The 25,550-nt window shown below is 45.5% G+C and overlaps 1 protein-coding gene across 1 annotated transcript in view; it reads right to left on the bottom strand.

The window, feature by feature from the left end:
• Window positions 1-1,015: 1,015 nt before the first annotated feature.
• Window positions 1,016-25,550, bottom strand: part of LOC126106360 (uncharacterized) — a 43,993-nt gene continuing 19,458 nt past the window's right edge. The window contains exons 5-8 of the mRNA XM_049912611.1: window positions 16,357-16,516; window positions 7,965-8,129; window positions 4,717-4,856; window positions 1,016-1,436 (exon numbers count right to left, since the gene is read on the bottom strand). Of these exons, the coding sequence (XP_049768568.1) occupies window positions 1,223-1,436; window positions 4,717-4,856; window positions 7,965-8,129; window positions 16,357-16,516 (679 nt within the window). The 3' untranslated portion in view covers window positions 1,016-1,222. The remainder of the gene's footprint in view (window positions 1,437-4,716; window positions 4,857-7,964; window positions 8,130-16,356; window positions 16,517-25,550) is intronic.

The raw sequence follows: 25,550 nt of genomic DNA on the forward strand, positions 1-25,550 counted from the left end.
AAGACGACGTACAGAATGGCGCACCCACAGACTGCGTTGTCTTCTATATCTTTCACATCACTTGCAGCGCCATCTGTTGTTGAAAATTGTAACTACTGTAACTTCGAAAGTTTGTCTGCCTGAAAATGTACTGTTGTCCCAAGTATATTGCAACAAACGGTGTATTTCTATCGCTACTCGTTTAGTTTTTATTGCCATTTCAAATATACCAGTCATTTTTGAAACACCCTGTAGGTGGTCACTGTGTTTCCCTCAGCTACTGTATCCAATCTGTGTCACCCTATCTAAATTGTTACCACTTTCTTTGCTCTCACTCCTCAAAATGTCTCACACACTGGAAGCCATACGGTTTCATAATTTTGTCCCGTTTAATGAGTAAGTTCACTCAGAGGTCCGCTGATGGCGTGAACTATTTCTTTCTTCACGCAGGAGCCCTATCTTTAGTCGTATTATCAATGTTGTAGAGAAATGAAATATTCGTCCAAATGAAACTAGCTTACTGAATAGTTTGGTTTTTAACAGTGACTACTGTACTAGATATTTTTGCGTTAGAAACGACATTTTTTTAATAAGATCTTTTGATTCACCTTTTTAACAGCTAAAGGTTTCTCGCAAAATCGAGGTACAAAACTGGGAAATTGTAAGTTGGTAACATAGCAGAAACAATGTAGATGCAGCACGATTTCCGAAAATGCTGGAGTGTATTCGCAGACTGTCAGCACCGGTGCGTAGTGGAATTACTACTTTCTGCACTGAAAACAGTAATGGATATTTTTATCTTGAAAACGAACCTATTTCGCTTGTAGTCAAAGTCTTTTGACAACCATTTTTAATAGCCAAGGGTAATTGATTTGTCGCGAAATCGATATAGAATACTGAGAGAATATAAACTGGTGCACAACAGTCGCAACAGAGAGGCAGCACGATTACTGCGTAGGCTGGCGCTCGTTTGTCAGGTTGGCAGCCGTGCTGCACAGTGCAGTTGATCATCGGGAGCAGTGACTACAGCAGTAGGTTTCTTTCTGTTAGCAACTAAACCACTTTATTTACAGCCAGACGTGTTTTGAACAGGTAAAGCAAAGGTGATATAATTGTTTCTTACACAATGCAAAATGGAAAGTGGAAGATAGTTTGGTAACAGTGGAGCAGCAGCCACATTGCGGGAGCAGGCTGTTGGCGCGCCCTCAGGTTGGCAACCCCGGCGCGCAGTGCGTTGGCTGCCCTAGAGGCCGAGCTGGATCATGGCGGCGAGCACGCCCTGGAAGCCGGCGTTGTAGTCCAGCGTGGGCTCGGTCTGCGCCCAGGCGGTACGCGTGTCCGTGAACGCGTCGTTCGCGTCCGGTCCGCCCATCAGCGCGCCGTACAGCACGTGCGCATTCGGTTCCGCCGAGTTGTAGAAGTTCCAGTCGCACGTCGCCGGCGCATCAGGGCACGACCTGCAAACAGTTTCTTGTCAGTGAGACCTGCAGTTTACTGATTAACACTACGTCGTGCGGAACTTGAGAGATGGTGATGGCAACTTGTGATGCTGATGGCAATTTGCGTTGGCACACTCTGCAGCAGTGGTCAACTATTATAGCCACAAGAGGGTTCGGTGATTAAAGCTTAACCAGCCATCCACGTGGATACAGTTTAAGTGAGTGCTACAGAAATCAGGCAGTCGTAATACCAGTTCATCGGAGAATCAATATATGGCTTCGTTGCTCGCTAGATGCCACAATCACAATTCTCAGAAGTCTGATAGCCAACATCTGGCAACACTTCTACGCTGCAGCTGAGGTAATCCCACTCGGTTCTAGTACCGTGTGCCATCATTAGATCCTATGCCTCTTGCTCGTCCTGAGTGATGTGCCTTATTCCTTGCTACGTATGCGTTTTTTTAGAATAACAGCGTGTTGTTGCCCAGCCGTTTCATCACCCAAAAACATGGTTCAAATGGCTCTGAGCACTATGGGACAACATCTGAGGTCATCAGTCCCCTATAACTCAGAACTACTTAAATATAACTAACCTAAGGACATCACACACATCCATGCCCTAGGCAGGATTCGAACCTGCGACCGTAGCAGTCACACAGTTCCGGACTGAAGCGCCTAGAACCGCTCACCCACCACGGCCGGGAGTAATCATCACTAGTGCGCTATTGACAATTACTTCAGTCCCTTTTTATATTGTTTCAGTTATGGTATTAATGCAATTGTAGTTTTTTTTCTTCACTTTATACCTAATTGTAATAGTCTAGTAGTCCCATCTTAATTCAGCAGGTTGTGCTACCACTTTCTTTTCTTAATATACACTGAGCAAAACTGATATGCCTGCCTAATATTGGGTAGGGCCCCCGCGAGCACACTGAAGTGCAGCAACAAGACGTGGCATGGACTCGACTAACATCTGAAGTAGTGCTGGAGGGAACCGACAACATGAATACTGCAAGTGTGTCCATAAATACGAAAGAGTACGAAGGAGTGGAGATCTGTTCTGAACAGCACGTTGCAAGGCATCCCAGATATGCTCAATAATGTTCATGTCTGGGGAATTTGGTGACCAACAGAAGAGATTAAACTCGGAAGAGTGTTCGTAGAGCAGCTCTGTACCAATTACGATTGTTGCCAGACAACACATGAGCGCTGCGACATCGGCAACAATCGGACACCTTGGGTTCACTGTCATCGATCATCCTCCAGACACTCCTGGCCTGACCTTTTCCGGTTTTCGTCAGATTCCAGAACTTCAAGAACTCCTTTGAGGACTTCATTTAAACAGTAATGAAACAGTGCAAACAGATGTGAAGTTGTCGCTCCCTCAACAAACAATCTGCAGTGACAGTATCAACAAACTGGTCTCTCATTGGGAGAAATATGTTCGTCGCCAGTCGCTACGGTGAGAAATTAATATCTAAACATGAAGAGAAATACAACAAAAGTTATTTTACTTAATGATCTTCATCTACATCTACATGCATACCCTGCAAATCACATTCAAGTGCCTGGCAGAGGGTTCATCGAACCACTTTCACAATTCTCTGTTATTCCAATCTCGTATAGCACGCGGAACGAACCAACACCTATATCTTTCCGTACGAGCTCTGATTTTCCTTATTTTATAGTGGTGATAATTTATTCATGTGTAGGTGGGTATCAACAAAAAAATTTCGGATTTTGAAGAGAAAGTTGGTGATTGGAATTTCGTGAGAAGATTCCGTCCCAACGAAAAACGCCTTTATTTTAATGATATCCAGCCCAAATACTGTATCATTTCAATGACACTCTCTCCCATATTTCGCGATAATAGAAAACGTGCTACCGTTCTTTGAACTTTCTCGATGTACTCCGTCAGCCCTATCTGTTAAGGATCCCACACCGCGCAGCAGTATTCTAAAAGAGGACGGACAAGTGTAGCGTAGATCTGTTACATTTTCTAAGCGTCCTGCCAATAAAACGCAGCCTTTGGTTAGCCTTCCCCACAACATTTCCTATGTGTTCCTTCCTATTTAAGTTGTTCGTAATTGGAATTTAGTTGAATTTACGACTTTTAGATTAGACTGATTTATCGTGTAACCGAAGTTTAACGAATTCCTTTCGGCACTCGTGTCGATGATCTCACACTTTTCGTTATTTAGGGTCAACTGCCAATTTTCGCACCATTCAGATATCTTTTCCAAATATTTTGCAATTTGTTTTGATTTTGATTACTTCATTAGTCGATAAACGACAGCGTCATCTGGAAACAACCTATGACGGCTGCTCAGATTGTCTCCCAAATAGTTTATATAGATAAGGAACAGCAAGCGGCCTGTAACACTACCTCGAGGAATGCTAGAAATCGCTTCTGTTTTACTCAATGACTTTCCATCAATTACTACGAAGTGTGACCTCTCTGAAAGGAAATCACAAATCCAGTCACATAACTGGTTGTAAGACGATATTCCATAAGCACGCAATTTCACTAGAAGCCGCTTGTGTGGTACAGTGCCGCCCGGGGTGGCCGAGTGGTTCTAGGCGCTACAGTCTGGAAGAGCGCGACCGCTACGGTCGCAGGTTCGAATCCTGCCTCGGGCATGGATGTGTGTGATGTCCTTAGGTTAGTTAGGTTTAAGTAGTTCTAAGTTCTAGGGGACTGGTGACCTCAGCAGTTAAGTCCCATAGTGCTCAGAGCCATTTTGTGGTACACTGTCAAAAGCCTTCCGGAAATCCAGAAATACATAGTCGATCTGAAATCCCTTCCATAGCACTAAACACTTCATGTGAATAAAGGGCTAGTTGTGTTTCACAGGAACGATGTTTTCTAAACCCATGTTGGCTATGTGTCAATAGACATCTTCAAGAGTTTTGCCTTAAACATTCGAAACAATTACTTTTCAGAAAACATATTTTGCCAACCCTGTACAATATGACATGGTCAAGAAATTACCCACTAATCTTGTGACGAGATACTATTAGGTTATTTAACTTCGTGGTACGCGTTCTGTTACATTCATACCTTTATAAAGAGATCTGCGGTCCATTACAAAAAGTGACAACTTCGCTCAAGTCTTACCACAGTTTCCTGCGACGGTGCAACAACGATGCTTTCCTGTCCTAATGACATCATCGCCAGCAGGAATTTATTGCATTCCCTCCGTGAAATTATTGCTTTACTATGAACCTCGACTGTTGTGCTGAAAGAGTAGAGACTTCAGTTTTGCCAGTAAGTAAGAAGTGGTGGTACAGTACTCACGAGGAACGGTGGTGAGGGCTGTGCGGGTAGTTGCTGCCGAATCCGACCACGTAGCTGTATCCAGTGTCTCCCAAGATGTAGCCCATCTGCTCCTGGACCATCTGCTTGTTCACGTCTGCGTTGATGTTCAGCTTGGCAGCCTGAGGGGGAGATTGAAATTGCGCTGCGATTAGGGTCACGGTATAGTTGGATTACCAGTGCTCCAATATATAGTTACCGACAAAGAGGAATTGTAAAACTACATAGTGTGTATTACAGGCAGTAACTGAAAGCTATCTGTAATGTCCATTCACATACCTGACTAAAATATGGACCAACTGACCGCAACGAATGACCATTTCAAGTAGTCATACATAGTTTACTACTGTGACCTACCTTGGGTCGACTCAAGTTTCTAATCTGCACTACAGATACACACGATATAATAAGACCAAAATTTTATAGATAATGCAAGTATCAGGCCTCTTAATCTCATCTATTTACTTCTGTGACTCCTGGTCTCTTGTAAGAATGTACTTGTTTACACCACTTGTTTAGACTGAGTTTCAGGAGTCCCAAAACCATCTGCGTCCTCTGTTTGACCACAATGTTTCTTTGTCAAGTTTAATGTGGCCTCCTATTTGTGACATTGATAATAATGGTGGTTACAGTAGGGATACGGAGAAACCGCGTCCTAGGATTTGGTCTACATCGTCTCGACCATGACTGTATCGTGTGCGTGATCGCAACGTGTACGTGAGAGTCTGTAGTGTCATATTTGTGTCACTCATGGTATTAGTAAAGACAGAATGGATGGGGTGAAGCAGCTAGTCTGAACTTAGATAACACTGCCTAGAAGGTGACTATTCCACGTGCATGTTCACAGGTCGTGTGCGTGTGTGTGTGTGTGTGTGTGTGTGTGTGTGTGTGTGTGTGTGTGCGTGTGTGTGTGTGTAGAGTAGTGTCATGTTTGTGGCATTGATGATGACGATAAGAGAATGGAGAGAGAGAAACACTGTGCCAACACATAATCTATTGTCCTCTTACCGGAAAGGTGGCTTATGTTAGAAAATATGAATAGATGGTTCAAACCTGATGAATTATTATTAGATAAACAAGGGAATCAGTACATAAAAACTGCGTAATTCCTACAGCATGTCCGAAAATACAGAGGAGTCCAAAAAAATGTATCCACTGTTTAAAAGTTCATAACTTGCAAACTAATTGATGGAGTTGTCTCATTTTTGGTCAAAGTGTAGCTTAAAGTTCAACTTAAAGATATCGCTGTAGGCGTTCGAAATGGTGGCCATTAACATCCACACACAAACGATGCCGCTGAACTGCAACACGAACTACTGACTACAACGTGTTCAGTTGGATTTTGCACATGAATGTACGATGGATTCTCGAAGTTCATCCAATGTGCATGGCTTTTGTCATTAAACGACATCTTTGAGTGTTTTGAAGATAGCAAAGTGGAAGTGCAACATACCACGGTTGCTACACGCAATGAACAAGGACGACCCAGATCGTAGAATGGAGTACTGCGAGTGATTTACCAACATGGTGCGCAACGATGAGGAGTTTGCAGAGATGATTGTGTGGTCTGATGAGGCACAGTTCAAACTCAGTGGTACAGTAAATCGTCACAAGTACATCTACTGGGCCGCCGAAAATCCGAACGTCCATGTAGACAAAGGCGTGAATTTGCCATGAGTAAATGTGTGTTGTGGGTTGGCTTACCGGGGCTTGATTGAGCCATTCTTCTTTGACGGCATAGTTACTGGTGAGTTCAGAAGCTTCAGACATCCATTGTACCTGTCATCCGAGACTTGCATGGAGACGGAAGAGTTTACTTTCAATAAGATGGTGCCCCAGCCTACTACCAAAATCTGTTAGGGGGTATCTCGACGAAAATCTACCACGAAGATGGATAGGCCGTAGAGGTGCTGTGGAGTGTCCACCACGTTCCCCAGACCTAACTCCTCTGGACTTTTACCTGTGAGGAACACTAATGGACGTCGTTTATCGACAAAAGCCACGGAAATTGGATGAACTTCGAGATCCATCGTACATTCATGTGCAAATATCCAACTGAACACGTTGCAGTCAGTGGTTCGTGCTGCAGTTCGGCGGCATCGTTTGTGTGTGGATGTTAATGGTGACCATTTCGAACACCTACAGTGATATCTTTAAGTTGGACTTTAAGCTACAATTTCACCAAAAATTAACAACTCCGTCAATTAGTTTGCAAGTTATGGACTTTTAAACAAATATATGCAGTGTTTGTGTGTTTATGGGATGCATTTTTTCATATGACTTGTCAAGCTAATGGCAGCACGGCATCTCTTGCCGCAATTGTCACAAGTGTATCTGGATGCTGAGGCAGGAGCAGCGGTAGCATTGCGAAGCTTTTTCTGCCCTAATCTGTCTAACAAGCCTTCATCATGCTTCGACATTCCAGATGATATATCATCACGCAACTCTGGTCTCATGCTATCCTGTGCATCCCATTTGTTTGTGTCGATTCAAAAGCTCTCCTTATCTCGTTCACAGGAGTCCTTGAACCTCAATAGAGGACGTCCTACAGGTTCTTTATCTAGAGAGATCTCTCCAAGCATCACCTCACGTCAGGATCCATACGGTGGACATGTCCCAGCCAGCGGACTCGTCTCTGCCTCAAGATAGCTGAAATACTGTTGCAGTTAGTTTTAGATAGCACTGCTCCGTTGGTCACTCGGTCCTCCCACGTTACTCCGAGGGTGGATCTCAGGCACCGCATGTGGAAAGCATCAAGGCGACGTTCTTGTTTGGCATAGGTAGTCCATGTTTCCGATGCATAAAAAAGGATGCTGAGGACGCAAGTTTGATATACAAGAATTTTGGTGGTCAATTAACGATATATCAGGAGAAAATGATGTAATGGTATAGAAGCTGTAAATAGGTCTCATTTTGCAATGGTGGATACATGTGGTAACTATATAAATACATGAGTAATGTAAATACTAATAGAGCACAATGAACATCAACATCAAGTAAGTAGACAAGGTGTACCACAAGGATCAATCTTGGGTCCTATTATGTTTCTAATATTTTTCGTTAATGCTCAGGACAGTGTGAGTGGTCACTGTAAAGAGGATATCAACGAATTCTTCTATCTCTAAAGATCTTGTATCGCTGGAGTATTATTAATTTCCCCACCGGACCTCTTGTAGGCTTCTGAGCAAAAAACGCGTCCTCCTGGGCAGGTGGTCGCAGACGGAACTCACCTGCAGGCAGGTGAAGAGCACGTTGGCGACGAGCCTCATGTTGCCCCAGTCACCGATGACGAGCAGTCCTTTGGGCGTGCGCTGCTGCTCCTTGGCCATGTGCCAGCAGTGGTACTCCAGCTGCGTCTTGTACTCCTGGTTCCCCGTCATGTCGGCCAGCAGAGCCTGCAAAGTCATCACTCTATGACAGCAACTTACTCCTACTCTGTGGGAGAACTCAATACATTTAACCGCCTTACAGCTTGACCAGTGCATTGTACTGACTCTACTCAAGATCTGCCCGTGCAGATACGGCGCACAGGGTGCTGCTGTATTGGTGAATTACACGGAAACGCCAAAGATACAGGTATAGGTATGCATATTCAAATACAGAAGTATGTAAACAGGCAGAATACGGCGCTACAGTCGGCAACGTCTAAGTAAGACAACAAGCGTCTGGCGCAGTTGTTAGAGCGGTTACTGCTGCTACAATATTAGGTTATTAACATTTAAGTGAGTTTGAACGTGGTGTTATAGTCGGCACACGAGCCATGGGACACAGCACCTTAGAGGCAGCGAAAATGTGAGGATTTTCCCGCACGATGTAGATGTAGATACCAAGCTTTACGCTTCGCCAGGGCACGTCAGCACCTACTGCAAACATGTTGTCTCGATCCAATTACACTACTGGCCATTACAATTGCTACACCAAGAGGAAATGCATATGATAAACGGGTATTCATTGGACAAACATATTATGCTAGAACTGGCATGTGATTACATTTTAATGCAATTTGGGTGCATAGATCCCGAGAAATCAGTACCCAGAACAACCACCTCTGGCCGTAATAACGGCCTTGATACGCCTCGGCATTGAGTCAGACAGAGCTTGGATGGCGTATCAGGTACAGCTGCCCATGCAGCTTCAACACGATACCACAGTTCATCAAGAGTAGTGACTGGCGTATTGTGACGAGCCACTTGCTCGGCCACCATTGACAAGACGTTTTCAATCGGTGAGAGATCTGGAGAATGTGCTGGCAAGGGCAGCAGTCGAACATTTTCTGTATCCAGAAAGGTCCGTACAGGACCTGCAACATGCGGTCGTGTATTATCCTACTGAAATGTAGGGTGTCACAGGGATCGAATGAAGGGTAGAGCCACGAGTTGTAACACATTCGAAATGTAACGTCCACTGTTCAAAGTGCCGTCAGTGCGAACAAGACGTGACTGAGACGTGTAACCAATGGCACCCCATACCATCACGCCGGGTGATACGCCAGTATTGCGACGACGAATACACGCTTCCAATGTGCGTTCACCGCGATGTCGCCAAACACGGATGCGACCATCATGATGCTGTAAACAGAACCTCGATTCATCCGAAAAAATGACGTTTTGCCATTCGTGCACCCAGGTTCGTCATTGAGTACACCATCGCAGGTGCTCCTGTCTGTGATGCAGCGTCAAGGGTAACCGCAACCTTGGTCTCCGAGCTGATAGACCATGCTGCTGCAAACGTCGTCTAACTGTTCGTGCAGATGGTTGTTGTCTTGGAAACGTCCCCATCTGTTCACTCAGGGATCGAGACAGGCTGCACAATCCGTTACAGCCATGCGGATAAGATGCCTGTCATCTCGACCGCTAGTGATACGAGGCCGTTGGGATGCCGCACGGCGTTCCGTATTACCCTCCAGGACCCACCGATTCCATATTCTGCTAACAGGCATTGGATCTCGACCAACGCGAGCAGCAATGTCGCGATACGATAAACCGCAATCGCGATAGGCTACAATCCGACCTTTATCAAAGTCGGAAATGTGATAGTACGCATGTCTCCTCCTTACACGAGGCATCACAACAACGTTTCACCAGGCAACGCCGGTCAACTGCAGTTTGTGTATGAGAAATCGGTTGGAAAATTCCCTCTTGTCAGCACGTTGTAGGTGTCGCCACCGGCGCCAGCCTTGTGTGAATGCTCTGAAAAGCTAATCATTTGGATATCACAGCATCTTCTTCCTGTCGGTTAAATTTCGCGTGTGTAGCACGTCATCTTCGTGGTGTAGCAATTTTAATGGCCAGTAGTGAAGTATCGAACGGATGGACAAGCACAGGTATGGAGACAACCTCATGAATTCATGGGCCATGCAGGTCAGCAGGCGACTGATCAAGCTGGTGGAGACTCTGTAAGAGTGTGGATTTGGAGTTGCATGGGACCTCTGATGCGTCTAGATACGACTGTGACAGTTGACACGTACGTAATGATCTTGTCTGATCACCTGCACCCTTTGTGCCCTTTGTGCATTCCGACGGACTTGGGCAATTCATGCAGGAAGATGCGACAGACCACACGTCCACAATTGCGACAGAGTGGCTCCAGGAACACTTCCGATGGGCACCAAACTTCCCAGACGTGAACATTGTTAAGCATATCTCAGATGCCTTGCAACGTGCTATTCAGAAGAGGTCTCCACGCCGTCGTATTTATGAATGCCCTCCAGGATTCATTGTATGAGTTCCCTCCGACACTACTTCACACAGTAGTTGAGTCCATGCCACGTAGTGCTGCGGCACTTGTGGGTGTTCGCGGCGCCCCTACGCGATATTAGGCAGTTGTACCAGTTTCTTTGGCTCTTCCCTCTATCTCTTTGTGCTGTTTCCCGAGCTATTCTTCACGGCATACATCACTAACTTTTTCACTTGCAGCTGTAGCAATTACTGGCAAAAATCGAGTCATTTGAATCTTGTTCTGAATGGATCTGGCGGGGTGTGGTACAGTCAACTTGAATAATAAAAAGTAATGGTGTTTCTGCCACATTTTTCTCCTAAATTTTATTTTCTTTTTACTTGCTATCTATCGGACAACAACATTTAGTAGTAGCAAGGTACGGAGAGAGCAACGTGGATGGAATTGTGGGGCAGATGCTTTCACAGCGTCGGAACTCGCCTGCTAGCGGCGACTGTGTCGTGCTCGAGAACCGCACAGACAGCTAGGAATCACACATACTGAGCGTGAGGCGAAGCAGTACAATGTTGTTAGTCAATATTTATTATTTGAATACTGCTAAGCTCCTTATAACATACCGTCAACATTAGCTGCACTGGCTGATTGTTAGTAATAACTTCACAAAGTCATTAGGCAAAGTAAAAACGTAAATGAGAAGAACATTTTTACTCAGTCGTTGTTGGTGGAAGACGATGGACCAATCAGAAACGCGCACTGAATAAGCAGGCGCCAAACTTTTACTGTAACTACACTCCCGGAAATTGAAATAAGAACACCGTGAATTCATTGTCCCAGGAAGGGGAAACTTTATTGACACATTCCTGGGGTCAGATACATCACATGATCACACTGACAGAACCACAGGCACATAGACACAGGCAACAGAGCATGCACAATGTCGGCACTAGTACAGTGTATATCCACCTTTCGCAGCAATGCAGGCTGCTATTCTCCCATGGAGACGATCGTAGAGATGCTGGATGTAGTCCTGTGGAACGGCTTGCCATGCCATTTCCACCTGGCGCCTCAGTTGGACCAGCGTTCGTGCTGGACGTGCAGACCGCGTGAGACGACGCTTCATCCAGTCCCAAACATGCTCAATGGGGGACAGATCCGGAGATCTTGCTGGCCAGTGTAGTTGACTTACACCTTCTAGAGCACGTTGGGTGGCACGGGATACATGCGGACGTGCATTGTCCTGTTGGAACAGCAAGTTCCCTTGCCGGTCTAGGAATGGTAGAACGATGGGTTCGATGACGGTTTGGATGTACCGTGCACTATTCAGTGGCCCCTCGACGATCACCAGTGGTGTACGGCCAGTGTAGGAGATCGCTCCCCACACCATGATGCCGGGTGTTGGCCCTGTGTGCCTCGGTCGTATGCAGTCCTGATTGTCGCGCTCACCTGCACGGCGCCAAACACGCATACGACCATCATTGGCACCAAGGCAGAAGCGACTCTCATCGCTGAAGACGACACGTCTCCATTCGTCCCTCCATTCACGCCTGTCGCGACACCACTGGAGGCGGGCTGCACGATGTTGGGGCGTGAGCGGAAGACGGCCTAACGGTGTGCGGGACCGTAGCCCAGCTTCGTGGAGACGGTTGCGAATGGTCCTCGCCGATACCCCAGGAGCAACAGTGTCCCTAATTTGCTGGGAAGTGGCGGTGCGGTCCCCTACAGCACTGCGTAGGATCCTACGGTCTTAGCGTGCATCCGTGCGTCGCTGCGGTCCGGTCCCAGGTCGACGGGCACGTGCACCTTCCGCCGACCACTGGCGACAACATCGATGTACTGTGGAGACCTCACGCCCCACGTGTTGAGCAATTCGGCGGTACGTCCACCCGGCCTCCCGCATGCCCACTATACGCCCTCGCTCAAAGTCCGTCAACTGCACATACGGTTCACGTCCACGCTGTCGCGGCATGCTACCAGTGTTAAAGACTGCGATGGAGCTCCGTATGCCACGGCAAACTGGCTGACACTGACGGCGGCGGTGCACAAATGCTGCGCAGCTAGCGCCATTCGACGGCCAACACCGCGGTTCCTGGTGTGTCCGCTGTGCCGTGCGTCTGATCATTGCTTGTACAGCCCTCTCGCAGTGTCCGGAGCAAGTATGGTGGGTCTGACACACCGGTGTCAATGTGTTCTTTTTTCCATTTCCAGGAGTGTATCTATGAGTCTTCTACCGAGTACAAGCGAGGAAACAAGTGCCGGGACGGTGAAGTGCAGTCCGATGCCGATAATTTTTTTTGCAGTTAACAGTACCTCGGAAAGCGATTTGTCTAACAACTCACTAGAAGATTTGGAGGATATAGTATAATGAGCGAGAATCATTTGTTGTGCTGAACAGTGCCTTGGTGAAGTTTTCAACATCTTGTAATACCGTGAATCATTATATTGCGTCTTGTTCCGGTGCTCTGAACATAGTTAGCTTCCGCGGAATTTGATTTAATCAATGGACGTAATCAGGCTTTTACTTGACGCTTCTTTATGACCGCATCACTTCAACGAATAAAATTCAAGTGGCACCTCACATTTTTATAGCTTAATTTAGTAGTACTGTATTGTCTCACATACTGCCACTTCAATTTAGCACAGTTTGTTGTTTCCACTTCGTATTCTGCGACTATATGGAGAGCAAGCCAGTCGGTATGAGATCTGCGAAACAACTTTAGAAGACGCGAGGTAAGTAAACCAAGTCAGTGACGCTAGGGAAGTGAAAACACATGTCATGATCTGTAGTATTGTTAGAACCAGGCGTTCCTGCAAGGTGGGGAAGGTGGGTAGGGCTTCTTATGAAACCTGCCTGTAGTGGATAGCCAGGTGTACATTATACAAATAATCCACTGTCGCCTTTTCCTGACATTGCAAGGGGTCAGATTTAAATAATATGTAGGTCTTCTTACTGTACTTCAAGAACCATCCCACCACGTATTTCGCTTCGTGACATTTGATAGTTTCCGAAACAGACTTATTTATTTCAGATTGATATGTTTGCCAACCCCCACAGCGCCTGAATGTTTGATTCGTCATCATCCACCATAGTGTCTTTACTGACTGCCTAGAATGATAACCATCGCAATCCGTATAGTTCATTTGATCGTACTCGAGAACCTTAAAAAACTGCAATCAAACACAACCTTTTATAAAATATTTTCGGTGTAACTAATCTGCCACAGTGTCTAGATTTGGACACTCGGCTACATCGCATTCGTCAGGAAATCCTGGCGCCTGGCAAATACCCAGATATCATGTAGAAACTTCAAAACTGCCAAAATAAGCATAATCTCCTTCTCATCAAGCCTTCTGAAATCAGTTACAAAAACTGGAACAAACGTCATCGTATATAGATCCTCACCTAATATGTCACAATCTTCAAGCAAATAAAATTGGTGAAATTACGGAACTGATATGGATTAAATCTCATTCTGGCATAAAATTAAGTGGCAAAAGTAAAGCGACTGGCGAGAGATGCAACCAGCAGAGGAAGACAGGTAGAGAGAAAAGTAGTGTACACTTACTACTTACCGAAAATAAAACAAGCAATTCAATCGTGGCACAAACAATGAAAGGAAAGTACAAGTAGAAAAGGTAAAATCGATGCTGGTTTACAGCCACGGCTTGCAAATTCCAGAAAATCAAGCAAACAATAATCTGAGAATATGTCTCAATCATGGACCTGCCCGACCCACTTACATAAAGGCACCATTTTGCCGACAACCTACTGCCAGTGTGATGACAATTGGTGACGCGATTTGCCACAGCCTCAAGTTTTTAAAACTAGATTATGAGAAATATGATAATATGCTTGTAGTCGAAGCCTTATCCGTCATCTTTCTTTATAATAATGATTTTAGAGCCCTCAAAATGTATTTAATTTTATAATTATCTCTGCAATGTATGTTTAGTTTTTGAACATTTTGTGAAATTCAGACGAGTCTGAACTGTCAGAAAACGAATACATTTTTCATATGACCAAACATTTTTTTTAGAAATCTTGCTTCCTTATATACAACTGACAATATTTTAAAGAGCTGCCTCAAAGGGATTTCCTTTTAATTATTTTGTACACATATTTTTGTACGTTATGCAAGCATCAGCGACGTCTGGCATTGCTTTGCATGCTATATTTAACTGGTTGAAGCATGCGTGGCAGTTTTGATTCGTGCTATTTTTTCATATTATAAGTTGTTGTGGTGCTGCAAAACGAGAGGTTTATTGTGTTTTGTATAACTTCTGTCATTTGGTTCTCATCTCTTAATATACACTCCTGGAAATGGGAAAAAGAACACATTGACACCGGTGTGTCAGACCCACCATACTTGCTCCGGAAACTGCGAGAGGGCTGTACAAGCAATGATCAGACGCACGGCACAGCGGACACACCAGGAACCGCGGTGTTGGCCGTCGAATGGCGCTAGCTGCGCAGCATTTGTGCACCGCCGCCGTCAGTGTCAGCCAGTTTGCCGTGGCATACGGAGCTCCATCGCAGTCTTTAACACTGGTAGCATGCCGCGACAGCGTGGACGTGAACCGTATGTGCAGTTGACGGACTTTGAGCGAGGGCGTATAGTGGGCATGCGGGAGGCCGGGTGGACGTACCGCCGAATTGCTCAACACGTGGGGCGTGAGGTCTCCACAGTACATCGATGTTGTCGCCAGTGGTCGGCGGAAGGTGCACGTGCCCGTCGACCTGGGACCGGACCGCAGCGACGCACGGATGCACGCCAAGACCGTAGGATCCTACGCAGTGCCGTAGGGGACCGCACCGCCACTTCCCAGCAAATTAGGGACACTGTTGCTCCTGGGGTATCGGCGAGGACCATTCGCAACCGTCTCCATGAAGCTGGGCTACGGTCCCGCACACCGTTAGGCCGTCTTCCGCTCACGCCCCAACATCGTGCAGCCCGCCTCCAGTGGTGTCGCGACAGGCGTGAATGGAGGGACGAATGGAGACGTGTCGTCTTCAGCGATGAGAGTCGCTTCTGCCTTGGTGCCAATGATGGTCGTATGCGTGTTTGGCGCCGTGCAGGGGAGCGCCACAATCAGGACTGCATACGACCGAGGCACACAGGGCCGACACCCGGCATCATGGTGTGGGGAGCGATCTCCTACACTGGCCGTACACCACTGGTGATCGTCGAGGGGACACTGAATAGTGCACGGTACATCCAAACCGTCATCGAACCCATCGTTCTACCATTCCTAGACCGGCAAGGGAACTTGCTGTTCCAACAGGACAATGCACGTCCGCATGTATCCCGTGCCACCCAACGTGCTCTAGAAGGTGTAAGTCAACTACCCTGGCCAGCAAGATCTCCGGATCTGTCCCCCATTGAGCATGTTTGGGACTGGATGAAGCGTCGTCTCACGCGGTCTGCACGTCCAGCACGAACGCTGGTCCAACTGAGGCGCCAGGTGGAAATGGCATGGCAAGCCGTTCCACAGGACTACATCCAGCATCTCTACGATCGTCTCCATGGGAGAATAGCAGCCTGCATTGCTGCGAAAGGTGGATATACACTGTACTAGTGCCGACATTGTGCATGCTCTGTTGCCTGTGTCTATGTGCCTGTGGTTCTGTCAGTGTGTATCTGACCCCAGGAATGTGTCAATAAAGTTTCCCCTTCCTGGGACAATGAATTCACGGTGTTCTTATTTCAATTTCCAGGAGTGTAGTAATGTACTTTCTTGAACGTTTACTGTCGAGCCTGAAGACGGTTACTGCATAGGCGAAACCCGTAATACTATTGAAAATGTTGTTGGATCAAGACAATTAAATAAGAATTACGTACATCATGCTTGTTCTCTATATAATCACTTCATGGCAAATTCCGCTAAAATTGTTAGTTTTACTGCGTTGCTGCGAGCGTAAATTATGTACAAGCGAGTCAGTTCACTTACGAAGGTTCCGATGGTCTTCTGGTCCCAGCTGAGGGAGCTGACGAACTGCAGGTTGAACTCCTGGATGAGGGCGTACACCCGCTGCAGGTACGTCTGGTCGTTGGTGGCCTTGTAGAGCCACGTGTAGCCCCACACCAGCTCGTCGTCGTAGCTGCTAGACCTGCCAAGTAGAAGAAAGCACATCCAGAAAAAATTATTACTCACATCCGGAGAAATCACTCCCCATCCAACACTGCCCTTGCCGTTGATAATGTCCTAAATTGAGCTGGAAAGAGAACTCACAAGTTTATTCCCGTACGCCATATCCGGCTGAAGTCACTCAATGGTGGTCAGACTCCGCCGAGATGCTAAATCGATGACTGACATGTTTTATGGAAAATTTTAATACTTCCACTGGGTTTGTATGGGTTGGTTTAGCTGCCCACTCGAAGTGCGCTTTGGTGTGTGAGTGTTCGTCAGATGGGGAACGCATCAGAGCTGTAGTGTGATCAGGGATGATGCCACTTTGGATGACGAGAAAGTCCACAGCTGGCTCATCATGAAGATGTACAAAGTAGGGCGTCATTTGATGACCTAGAAAGCTAAAATAACTACTAGTGGCGTTCAATAAGTCGTACAAAACATATTTTTCTCGGCCGGCTTCCATTGCCGAACGTAGTGGAATATTCCCACTTAAGCCTCTGTACTTTCATAAAGGTAGCGCTGTACTTAGCCTACAAAATGTTTGCCTGTAGCGTATGTACGTTCCAAACACAGAAATGTCATTGAGTACAGATTTTGGCAGAAAACCGGAACAACACAAACATTAATAGGCGCATGCAGAATGTGTAGGGAGACTTGGCGGTGAACAAAAGCACGGTGAGTCACTGGGCCAAGAATCTGTCATCATCGCAACAAGGTTGCGGAAACCTGTCCGAATTCCCGCGTGCAGCCTGTGACTCCTGCAATGTTGGAACGTGTGGACAGTCTCATTCGTGTGTTTCGTGGATCACCATCAAACACGTCGCTGCTCAACTGTTGGTGCTACTGACAATCAAGTCCACCAGTTGAGGCAAGCAAAAGTGTGTGCCCGCGGGTTTTGTAGCTGCCCCCCATGAACCACGGACCTTGCCGTTGGTGGGGAGGCTTGCGTGCCTCTGCGATACAGATAGCCGTACCGTAGGTGCAACCACAACGGAGGGGTATATGTTGAGAGGCCAGACAAACGTGTGGTTCCTGAAGAGGGGCAGCAGCCTTTTCCAGTAGTTGCAGGGGCAACAGTCTGGATGATTGACTGATCTCGCCTTGTAACACTAACCAAAGCAGCCTTGCTGTGCTGGTACTGCGAACGGTTGAAAGCAAGGGAAAATTACAGCCGTAATTTTTCCCGAGGGCATGCAGCTTTACTGTATGGTTAAAAGATGATGGCGTCCTCTTGGGTAAAATATTCCGGAGGTAAAATAGTCCCCCATTCGGATCTCCGGGCGGGGACTACTGAAGAGGACGTCGTTATCAGGAGAAAGAAAACTGGCGTTCTACGGATCGGAGCGTGGAACGTCAGATGCCTTAACCGGGAAGGTACATTAGAAAATTTAAAAAGGGAAATGCATAGTTTAAAGTTAGATATAGTGGGAATTGGTGAAGTTCGGTGGCAGGAGGAACAAGACTTTTGGTCCGGCGAATACAGGGTTGTAAATACAAAGTCAAATAGAGGTAATGCAGGAGTATGTTTAATAATGAATAAAAAAATAGGGATGCGGGTAAGCTACTACAAACAGCATAGTGAACGCATTATTGTGGCCAAGATAGTCACGAAGCTCACGCCTACTACAGTAGTACAAGTTTATATGCCAACTAGCTCTGCAGATGACAAAGAAATTGAAGAAATGTATGATGAAATAAAAGAAATTATTCAGATAGTGAAGGGAGACGAAAATTTAATAGTCATGGGTGACTGGAATTCGGTAGTAGGAAAAGGAGAGAAGGAAACGTAGTAGGTGAATATGGATTAGGGGTAAGAAATGAAAGAGGAAGCCACCTGATGGAATGTTGTGCAGAGCATAACTTAATCATAGCTAACACTTGGTTCAAGAATCATGAAAGAAGGTTGTATACATGGAAGAACCCTGGAGATACTAAAAGGTATCAGATAGATTATATAATGGTAAGACAGAGATTTAGGAACCAGGTTTTAAATTGTAAGACATTTCCAGGGGCAGATGTGAGCTCTGATCACAATCTATTGGTTATGAACTATAGATTAAAACTGAAGAAACTGCAGAAAGGTGGCAATTTAAGGAGATGGGACCTGGATAAACTGAAAGAACCAGAGGTGGTACAGAGTTTCAGGGAGAGCATAAGGGAACAAATGGCAGGAATGGGGGAAAGAAATACAGTAGAAGAAGAATGGGTAGCTTCGAGGGATGAAGTAGTTCAAATGGTTCAAATGGCTCTGAGCACTATGGGACTTAACATCTATGGTCATCAGTCCCCTAGAACTTAGAACTACTTAAACCTAACTAACCTAAGGACATCACACAACAACCAGTCATCACGAGGCAGAGAATATCCCTGACCCCACCGGGAATCGAACCCGGGAACCCGGGCGCGGGAAGCGAGAACGCTACCGCACGACCACGAGCTGTGGACGGATGAAGTAGTGAAAGCAGCAGAGGATCATGTAGGTAAAAAGACGAGGGCTAGTAGAAGTCCTTGGGTAACAGAAGATAAATTGAATTTAATTGATGAATGGAAAAAATATAAAAATGCAGTAAATGAAGCAGGCAAAAAATAATACAAACGTCTCAAAAATAAGATCGACAGGAAGTGCAAAATGGCTAAGCAGGGATGGCTAGAGGATAAATGTAAGGATGAAGAGGCTTATCTCACTAGGGGTAAGATAGATACTGCCTACAGGAAAATTAAAGAGACCTTTGGAGACAAGAGAACCACTGAGGCGAAACAAGGCCCCCAGAGTAGACAACATTCCATTAGAATTACTGGCAGCCTTGGGAGATCCAGTCCTGACAAAACACTACCATCTGGTGAGCAAGATGTATGATACAGGCGAAATACCCTCAGACTTCAAGAAGAATATAATAATCCCAATCCCAAAGAAAGCAGGTATTGACAGATGTGAAAATCACCGAACTATCAGTTTAATAAGTCACGGCTGCAAAATACTAACGCGAATTCTTAACAGACGAATGGAAAAACTAGTAGAAGCCGACCTTGGGGAAGATCAGTTTGGATTCCGTAGAAATATTGGAACACGTGAGGCAATACTGACCCTACGACTTATCTTAGAAGCTAGATTAAAGAAAAGGAAACCTACGTTTCTAGCATTTGTAGACTTAGAGAAAACTTTTGACAAAGTTGATTGGAATACTCTCTTTCAAATTCTGAAGGTTGCAGGGGTAAAATATAGGGGGCGAAAGGCTATTTACAATTTGTATAGAAACCAAATGGCAGTTATAAGAGTTGAGGGGATCATGAAAGGGATGCAGTGGTTGGGAAGGGAGCGAGACAGGGTTGTAGCCTCTCCCCGATGTTATTCAATCTGTATATTGAGTAAGCAGTGAAGGAAACAAAAGAAAAATTCGGAGTAGGTATTAAAAGCCATGGAGAAGAAATAAAAACTTTGAGGTTCGCCGACGACATTGTAAATCTGTCAGGGACAGCAAAGGACTTGGAAGAGCAACGGAATGGATGGTGTCTTGAAGGGAGGATATAAGATGAACATCAACAAAAGCAAAACAAGGATAATGGAATGTAGTCGAATTAAGTCGGGTGATGTTGAGGGTATTAGATTAGGAAATGAGACACTTAAAGTAGTAAAGGAGTTTTCCTATTTGAGGAGCAAAATAACTGATGATGGTCGGAGTAGAGAGGATATAAAATGCAGTCTGACAATGGGAATGAAAGCGTTTCTGAAGAAGAGAAATTTGTTAACATCGAGTATTGATTTAAGTGTTAGGAAGTCGTTTCTGAAAGTATTTGTATGTAGTGTAGCCATGTACGGAAGCGAAACATGGACGATAAATAGTTGGGACAAGAAGAGAATAGAAGCTTTCGAAATGAGGTGCTACAGAAGAATGTTGTAGATTAGATGGGTAGATCACATAACTAATGAGGAGGTGTTAAATAGGATTGGGGAGAAGAGAAGTTTGTGGCACAACTAGACTAGAAGAAGGGATCGGTTGGTAGGACATGTTCTAAGGCATCAAGGGATCACCAATTTAGTATTGGAGGGCAGCGTGGAGGGTAAAAGTCGCAGAGGGAGCCAAATAGATGAATACACCAAGAAGATTCAGAAGGATGTAGGTTGCAGTAGGTACTGGGAGATGAAGAAGCTTGCACAGGGTAGAGTAGCATGGAGAGCTGTATCAAACCAGTCTCAGGACTGAAGACCACAACAACAACAACAGAAGACGATAAAGAGCATGCAACGACCATCTGTGTGGAAGGAGTACATGGATGATTGGGAGGTTATAGATGCAGCAAGACGTTGGCTTCGACGTCGACCAGTAGAGCCGTACCACACGGACATACACCCTCTCTCATTAAGGCTGTCTAATTGATCGGAGATTATTTTGAAAACTGGGGTATTGTAGCTAAAAGAATGGAGAATAATATAAGGTATTGGATTTCTGAATGAAACCAACCTGCTTTATGGTAAAAAAATGTGTTGCATGAATTATTGAATGCCCCACGTTTCCTGGTACATGTTCATAGTAATCTAAATGATTGCACCCAAAACCAGGTATGAAAAGCACCTCCGAAAAGTCTCAGTACCTCCTTGAGCGTGAACTGCACTCTCCACACACACTGCAAGTTAAATTCCCCATTGGGCTGTCTGAACTTAAAAGGCAAACACGTGACCCGTCGTACCACGCTACACGCCTGCAGTCACTTACTGACCACTTTCCTTGTTTTTTGACCCATCGAAAACGCGCAGCTTTGTATGACGCTGTGATGAATGCCCATTTGTGATACACTACTGGCCATTAAAATTGCTACATCACGAAGAAATGCAGATGATAAACGGGTATTCATCGGAGAAATATCTGACATGTGATTACATTTTCACGCAATTTGGGTTCATAGATTCTGAGAAATCAGTACCCAGAACAACCACCTCTGGCCGTAAAAACGGCCTTCATACGCCTGGCCATTGAGTCGAACAGAGCTTGGATGGAGCCGGCCGGTGTGGCCATACCTTTCTAGGCGCTTCAGTCTGGAACCGCGTGACCACTACGGTCGCAGATTCAAATCCTGCCACGGGCATGGATGTGTGTGATGTCCTTAGGTTAGTTAGGTTTAAGTAGTTCTAAGTTCTACGGGACTGATGACCTCAGAAGTTAAGTCCTATAGTGCTCAGAGCCATTTGAACCATTTCTTTTTTTTTTTTTTTTTTTTTTTTTTTGAGCTTGGATGGCGTGTACAGGTACAGCTGCCCATGTGACTTCAACACGATACCACAGTACATCAAGAATAGTGACTGGCGTATTGTGATGAGGCAGTTGGTCAGCCACCATTGACTAGACGTTTTCAACTGGTTAGAGATCTGGAGAATGAGCTGGCCAGGACAGCAGTCGAACGTTTTCTGCATCCAGAAATGCCCGTACAGGAACTGGAACATGCGGTCGTGCGTTATGCTGCTGGAATATGGAGTTTCGCAGGAATCGAATGAAGGGTAGAACCACGGTTCGTAACACATCTGAAAAGTAACGTCCACTGTTCAAAGTGCCGTCAATGCGGACAAGTGGTGACCGAGACGTGTAATCAATGGTACACCCTACCATCAGGCCGGGTGATAACCCAGTATGGCGATGACGAATACACGCTTCCAGTGTGCGTTCACCGCGATGTCGCCAAACACGGAGGCGACCATCGTGATTCTGTAAACATAACGTGGATTCTTCCGAAAAAATGACGTTTTGCAATTAGTGCACCCAGGTTCGTCGTTGAGTACACAATCGCTGGCGCTCCTATCTGTGATACAGCGTCAAGGGTAACCGCAGCCATGGTCTCCGAGCTGATAGTTCATGCTGCTGCAAACGTCGTCGAACTGTTCGTGCAGATGCTTGTTGTCTTGCAAACGTCCCCATCTGTTGACTCACGGATCGAGACGTGGCTGCACGATCTGTTACAACCATGCGGATAAGATGCCTGCCATCTCGATTGCTAGTGATACGAGGCCGTTGGGATCCAGCACGGGGTTCCGTATTACCCTCCTGGACCCACCGATTCCATATTCTGCTAACAGTCATTGTATCTCTACCAACGCAAGCACCAATGGCGCGAACCGATAAACCGCAATCGCGATAGGCTACAATTCGAAACGTGATGGTGCGCATTTCTCCTGCTTACACGAGGCATCACAACAACGTATCACCAGGCAACGCCGGTCAACTGCTGTTTGTCTATGAGAAATCGGTTGGAAAATTTTCGTATGTCAGCACGTTGTAGGTGTCGCCACCGGCGCTAACCTTGTGTGAATGCTCTGAAAAGCTAATCATTTGCATATCACAACATCTTCTTCCTGTCCGTTGAATTTCGCGTCTGTAGCACGTCATCTTTGTGGTGAAGCAATTTTAATGGACAGTAGTGTATAACGCACTCGAAACTTTGTCCACTTGTCTCCGCAATGTTCGCTCGGGATGTGGTTCGACAGCGTCGTGTAGGAGCGACTCCTCTCGGGCTGTTATTGACAACGCATGGCATTCGCCTCCAGTCCCTGTCAGCTAGGATCTTCCTACGACCACTGTTCATACCCCGTGTTATGCTGCTGCAACTGGTACACCATTCTTCTGGACGCCTTGGACAGTCTGTGTTGATACACCGACCAGTCGAGCAAATTCATTCTCGGTATTGTCATAGGGCACCACTAAACACGACAGCTCCTTTTGCATCACTTCAAGTTGTCGTTACCGTGCCGACTCCATACAATCGATTGACGCCTGCACACCACTTCACTACCATCACTTATGTCAGTGGTGGAGGACGACATACTCATCTGTTACTATTTCTGTACAATCTATAGCCCTCAAAAGCGACCACAGCGTTTGTTCTAAGTACTTAATTAATATTTGTCCGACAAGATAAAGTACTGACTTTTAAGACGGTCGTCATCAGTTTAAGTTTCCGTCACGACTGACTACACTGAATACCTTACACAGACATGAGTAGGCATTCCCTGCTGCCCATACAGGATGTATTGGAAGAATACGAACACTGCATAGTCAGCAGATTCTTTGCCCAGTGGAGAAAATACTCTAAAATTCGTTTTCTTATGTAGCTGCTCCAGTTTGTTGGAGTTAAAAAATGGCTCTGAGCACTATGGGACTTAACATCTGTGGTCATCAGTCCCCCAGAGCTTAGAACTACTTAAACCTAACTAACCTAAGGACATCACACACATCCATGCCCGAAGCAGGATTCGAACCTGCGACCGTAGCAGTCGCGCGGTTCCAGACTGCGCGCCTAGAACCGCTAGACCACCGCGGCCGGCTGTTGGAGTTATCTCAAGAACTAAATACAGTATGACAGAAATTACTTATAACTTAATATATCTTACAAATACAGCCCCAAGACCTAAATATGACAGAAATACACGTTACTTATTGTCGCTTCAAGGATTAATAGCTATTCATTCACCGTCCTTTTTAGGTGGAATAATTTCACAACAAATATTTTATTAATATAAGTTAAGTATATATTCTGTATTATTAATATAAACGTGAAAGCCATTATTTTGAATTAAGGATGTGAAATTAAACTATTTTTATTATCAACTTCAGGATATTTAACGAGTTGTTCGCAAGAAATATTTTTTATTTATATAGTAACAATATCAGCTTGTCAATGAAAATTAAAAATCGTGAATGGAATATAAAACTCTAAGCGACGCATTACCTGGAACTCAGCAAAAGCAGTCCCAAAAAGTGGCAAATTACTACTTCTCAAAGTGGAGAACACGAAATAACCTTAAACAAAAGAGAGAGTATTTACTGTCGCGGCAAAGCTAAATAAATTTTATACAGCATTCTTTCAATGGACGGTGATGAGAAGGTAGTGATCAAATGGTTCAAATAGCTTTTAACATCTGAGGTCATCAGTTCCCTAGACGAGAACTAATTAAACCTAACTAACCTAAGGACGTGACACACATCCATGCCCGAGGCAAAATTCGAACCTGCGACCGTAGCAGCTGCACGGTTCCGGACTGAACCGCCTAGAACCGCTCCGCTACAGCGACCGGCTTAGTGTGCTAGAACATTAAAATTCAGTAAAACAGTCATGATCGCGACAGGTTTATTTTGATTAGCAAGGCTGTTTTCCTAAATTTTAATGTTGCATATGTTATTTAATAGATTCGCAGGCAATCAGTGCCAAAATTTTCGGGGATATATGAAACAAGTATAATGTCCTTACCCCTAGATTCTGGGTGATTGGTGGCTGAAAATGTGGTGTCACCGCCAGACACCACACTTGCTAGGTGGTAGCCTTTAAATCGGCCGCGGTCCGCTAGTATACGTCGGGCCCGCGTGTCGCCACTGTCTGTGATTGCAGACCGAGCGCCGCCACACGGCAGGTCTGGAGAGACGTCCTAGCACTCGCCCCAGTTGGACAGCCGACTTTGCTAGCGAAGCTACACTGACAAATACGCTCTCATTTGCCGAGACGATAGTTAGCATAGCCTTCAGCTACGTCATTTGCTACGACCTAGCAAGGCGCCATAGCATTTGATAATTAATATTGTGAAGCCTGTACAGTAACGAGAGATGTTCACCAATTGTGGATTAAAGTTAAGTATTCTACCAGTTACTCTTGTGTTGCTAGTCTTATTTCTCTGCCCTGTTCCAGACTTCACGCCAGTCTGCGTGAGCTTAATCGCGTGCCTTTCAGCTTCCTCCAAACTCCGTGAATTGGCTCCTGCCAATTCACAACAGAAAAAGTGTCACGTCTTGCACCCCATTGTGGACGTCCGTGCTTAGAAACGTGTTCGTAATTTCTTAGAATTTAGTTCTGTGTACAAATTTCGAAACGTCTCCAGGGAGAAATAGCAACGTTGTATTTTATGAGCAGAGCACACTGTAGACCTCATTCTCCTTTTTATTCCAGTAATTGCTTTTGACCGAATTACACCATTCGCAGATTTAATGTACTCACAACATGAGTGCTATCATCGGCTTCGTCTGGTGTGTGTCACC

The sequence above is a fragment of the Schistocerca cancellata genome, chromosome 10 (assembly GCF_023864275.1).
Source record: "Schistocerca cancellata isolate TAMUIC-IGC-003103 chromosome 10, iqSchCanc2.1, whole genome shotgun sequence".
In the NCBI taxonomy this organism is placed as follows: domain Eukaryota; kingdom Metazoa; phylum Arthropoda; class Insecta; order Orthoptera; family Acrididae; genus Schistocerca; species Schistocerca cancellata.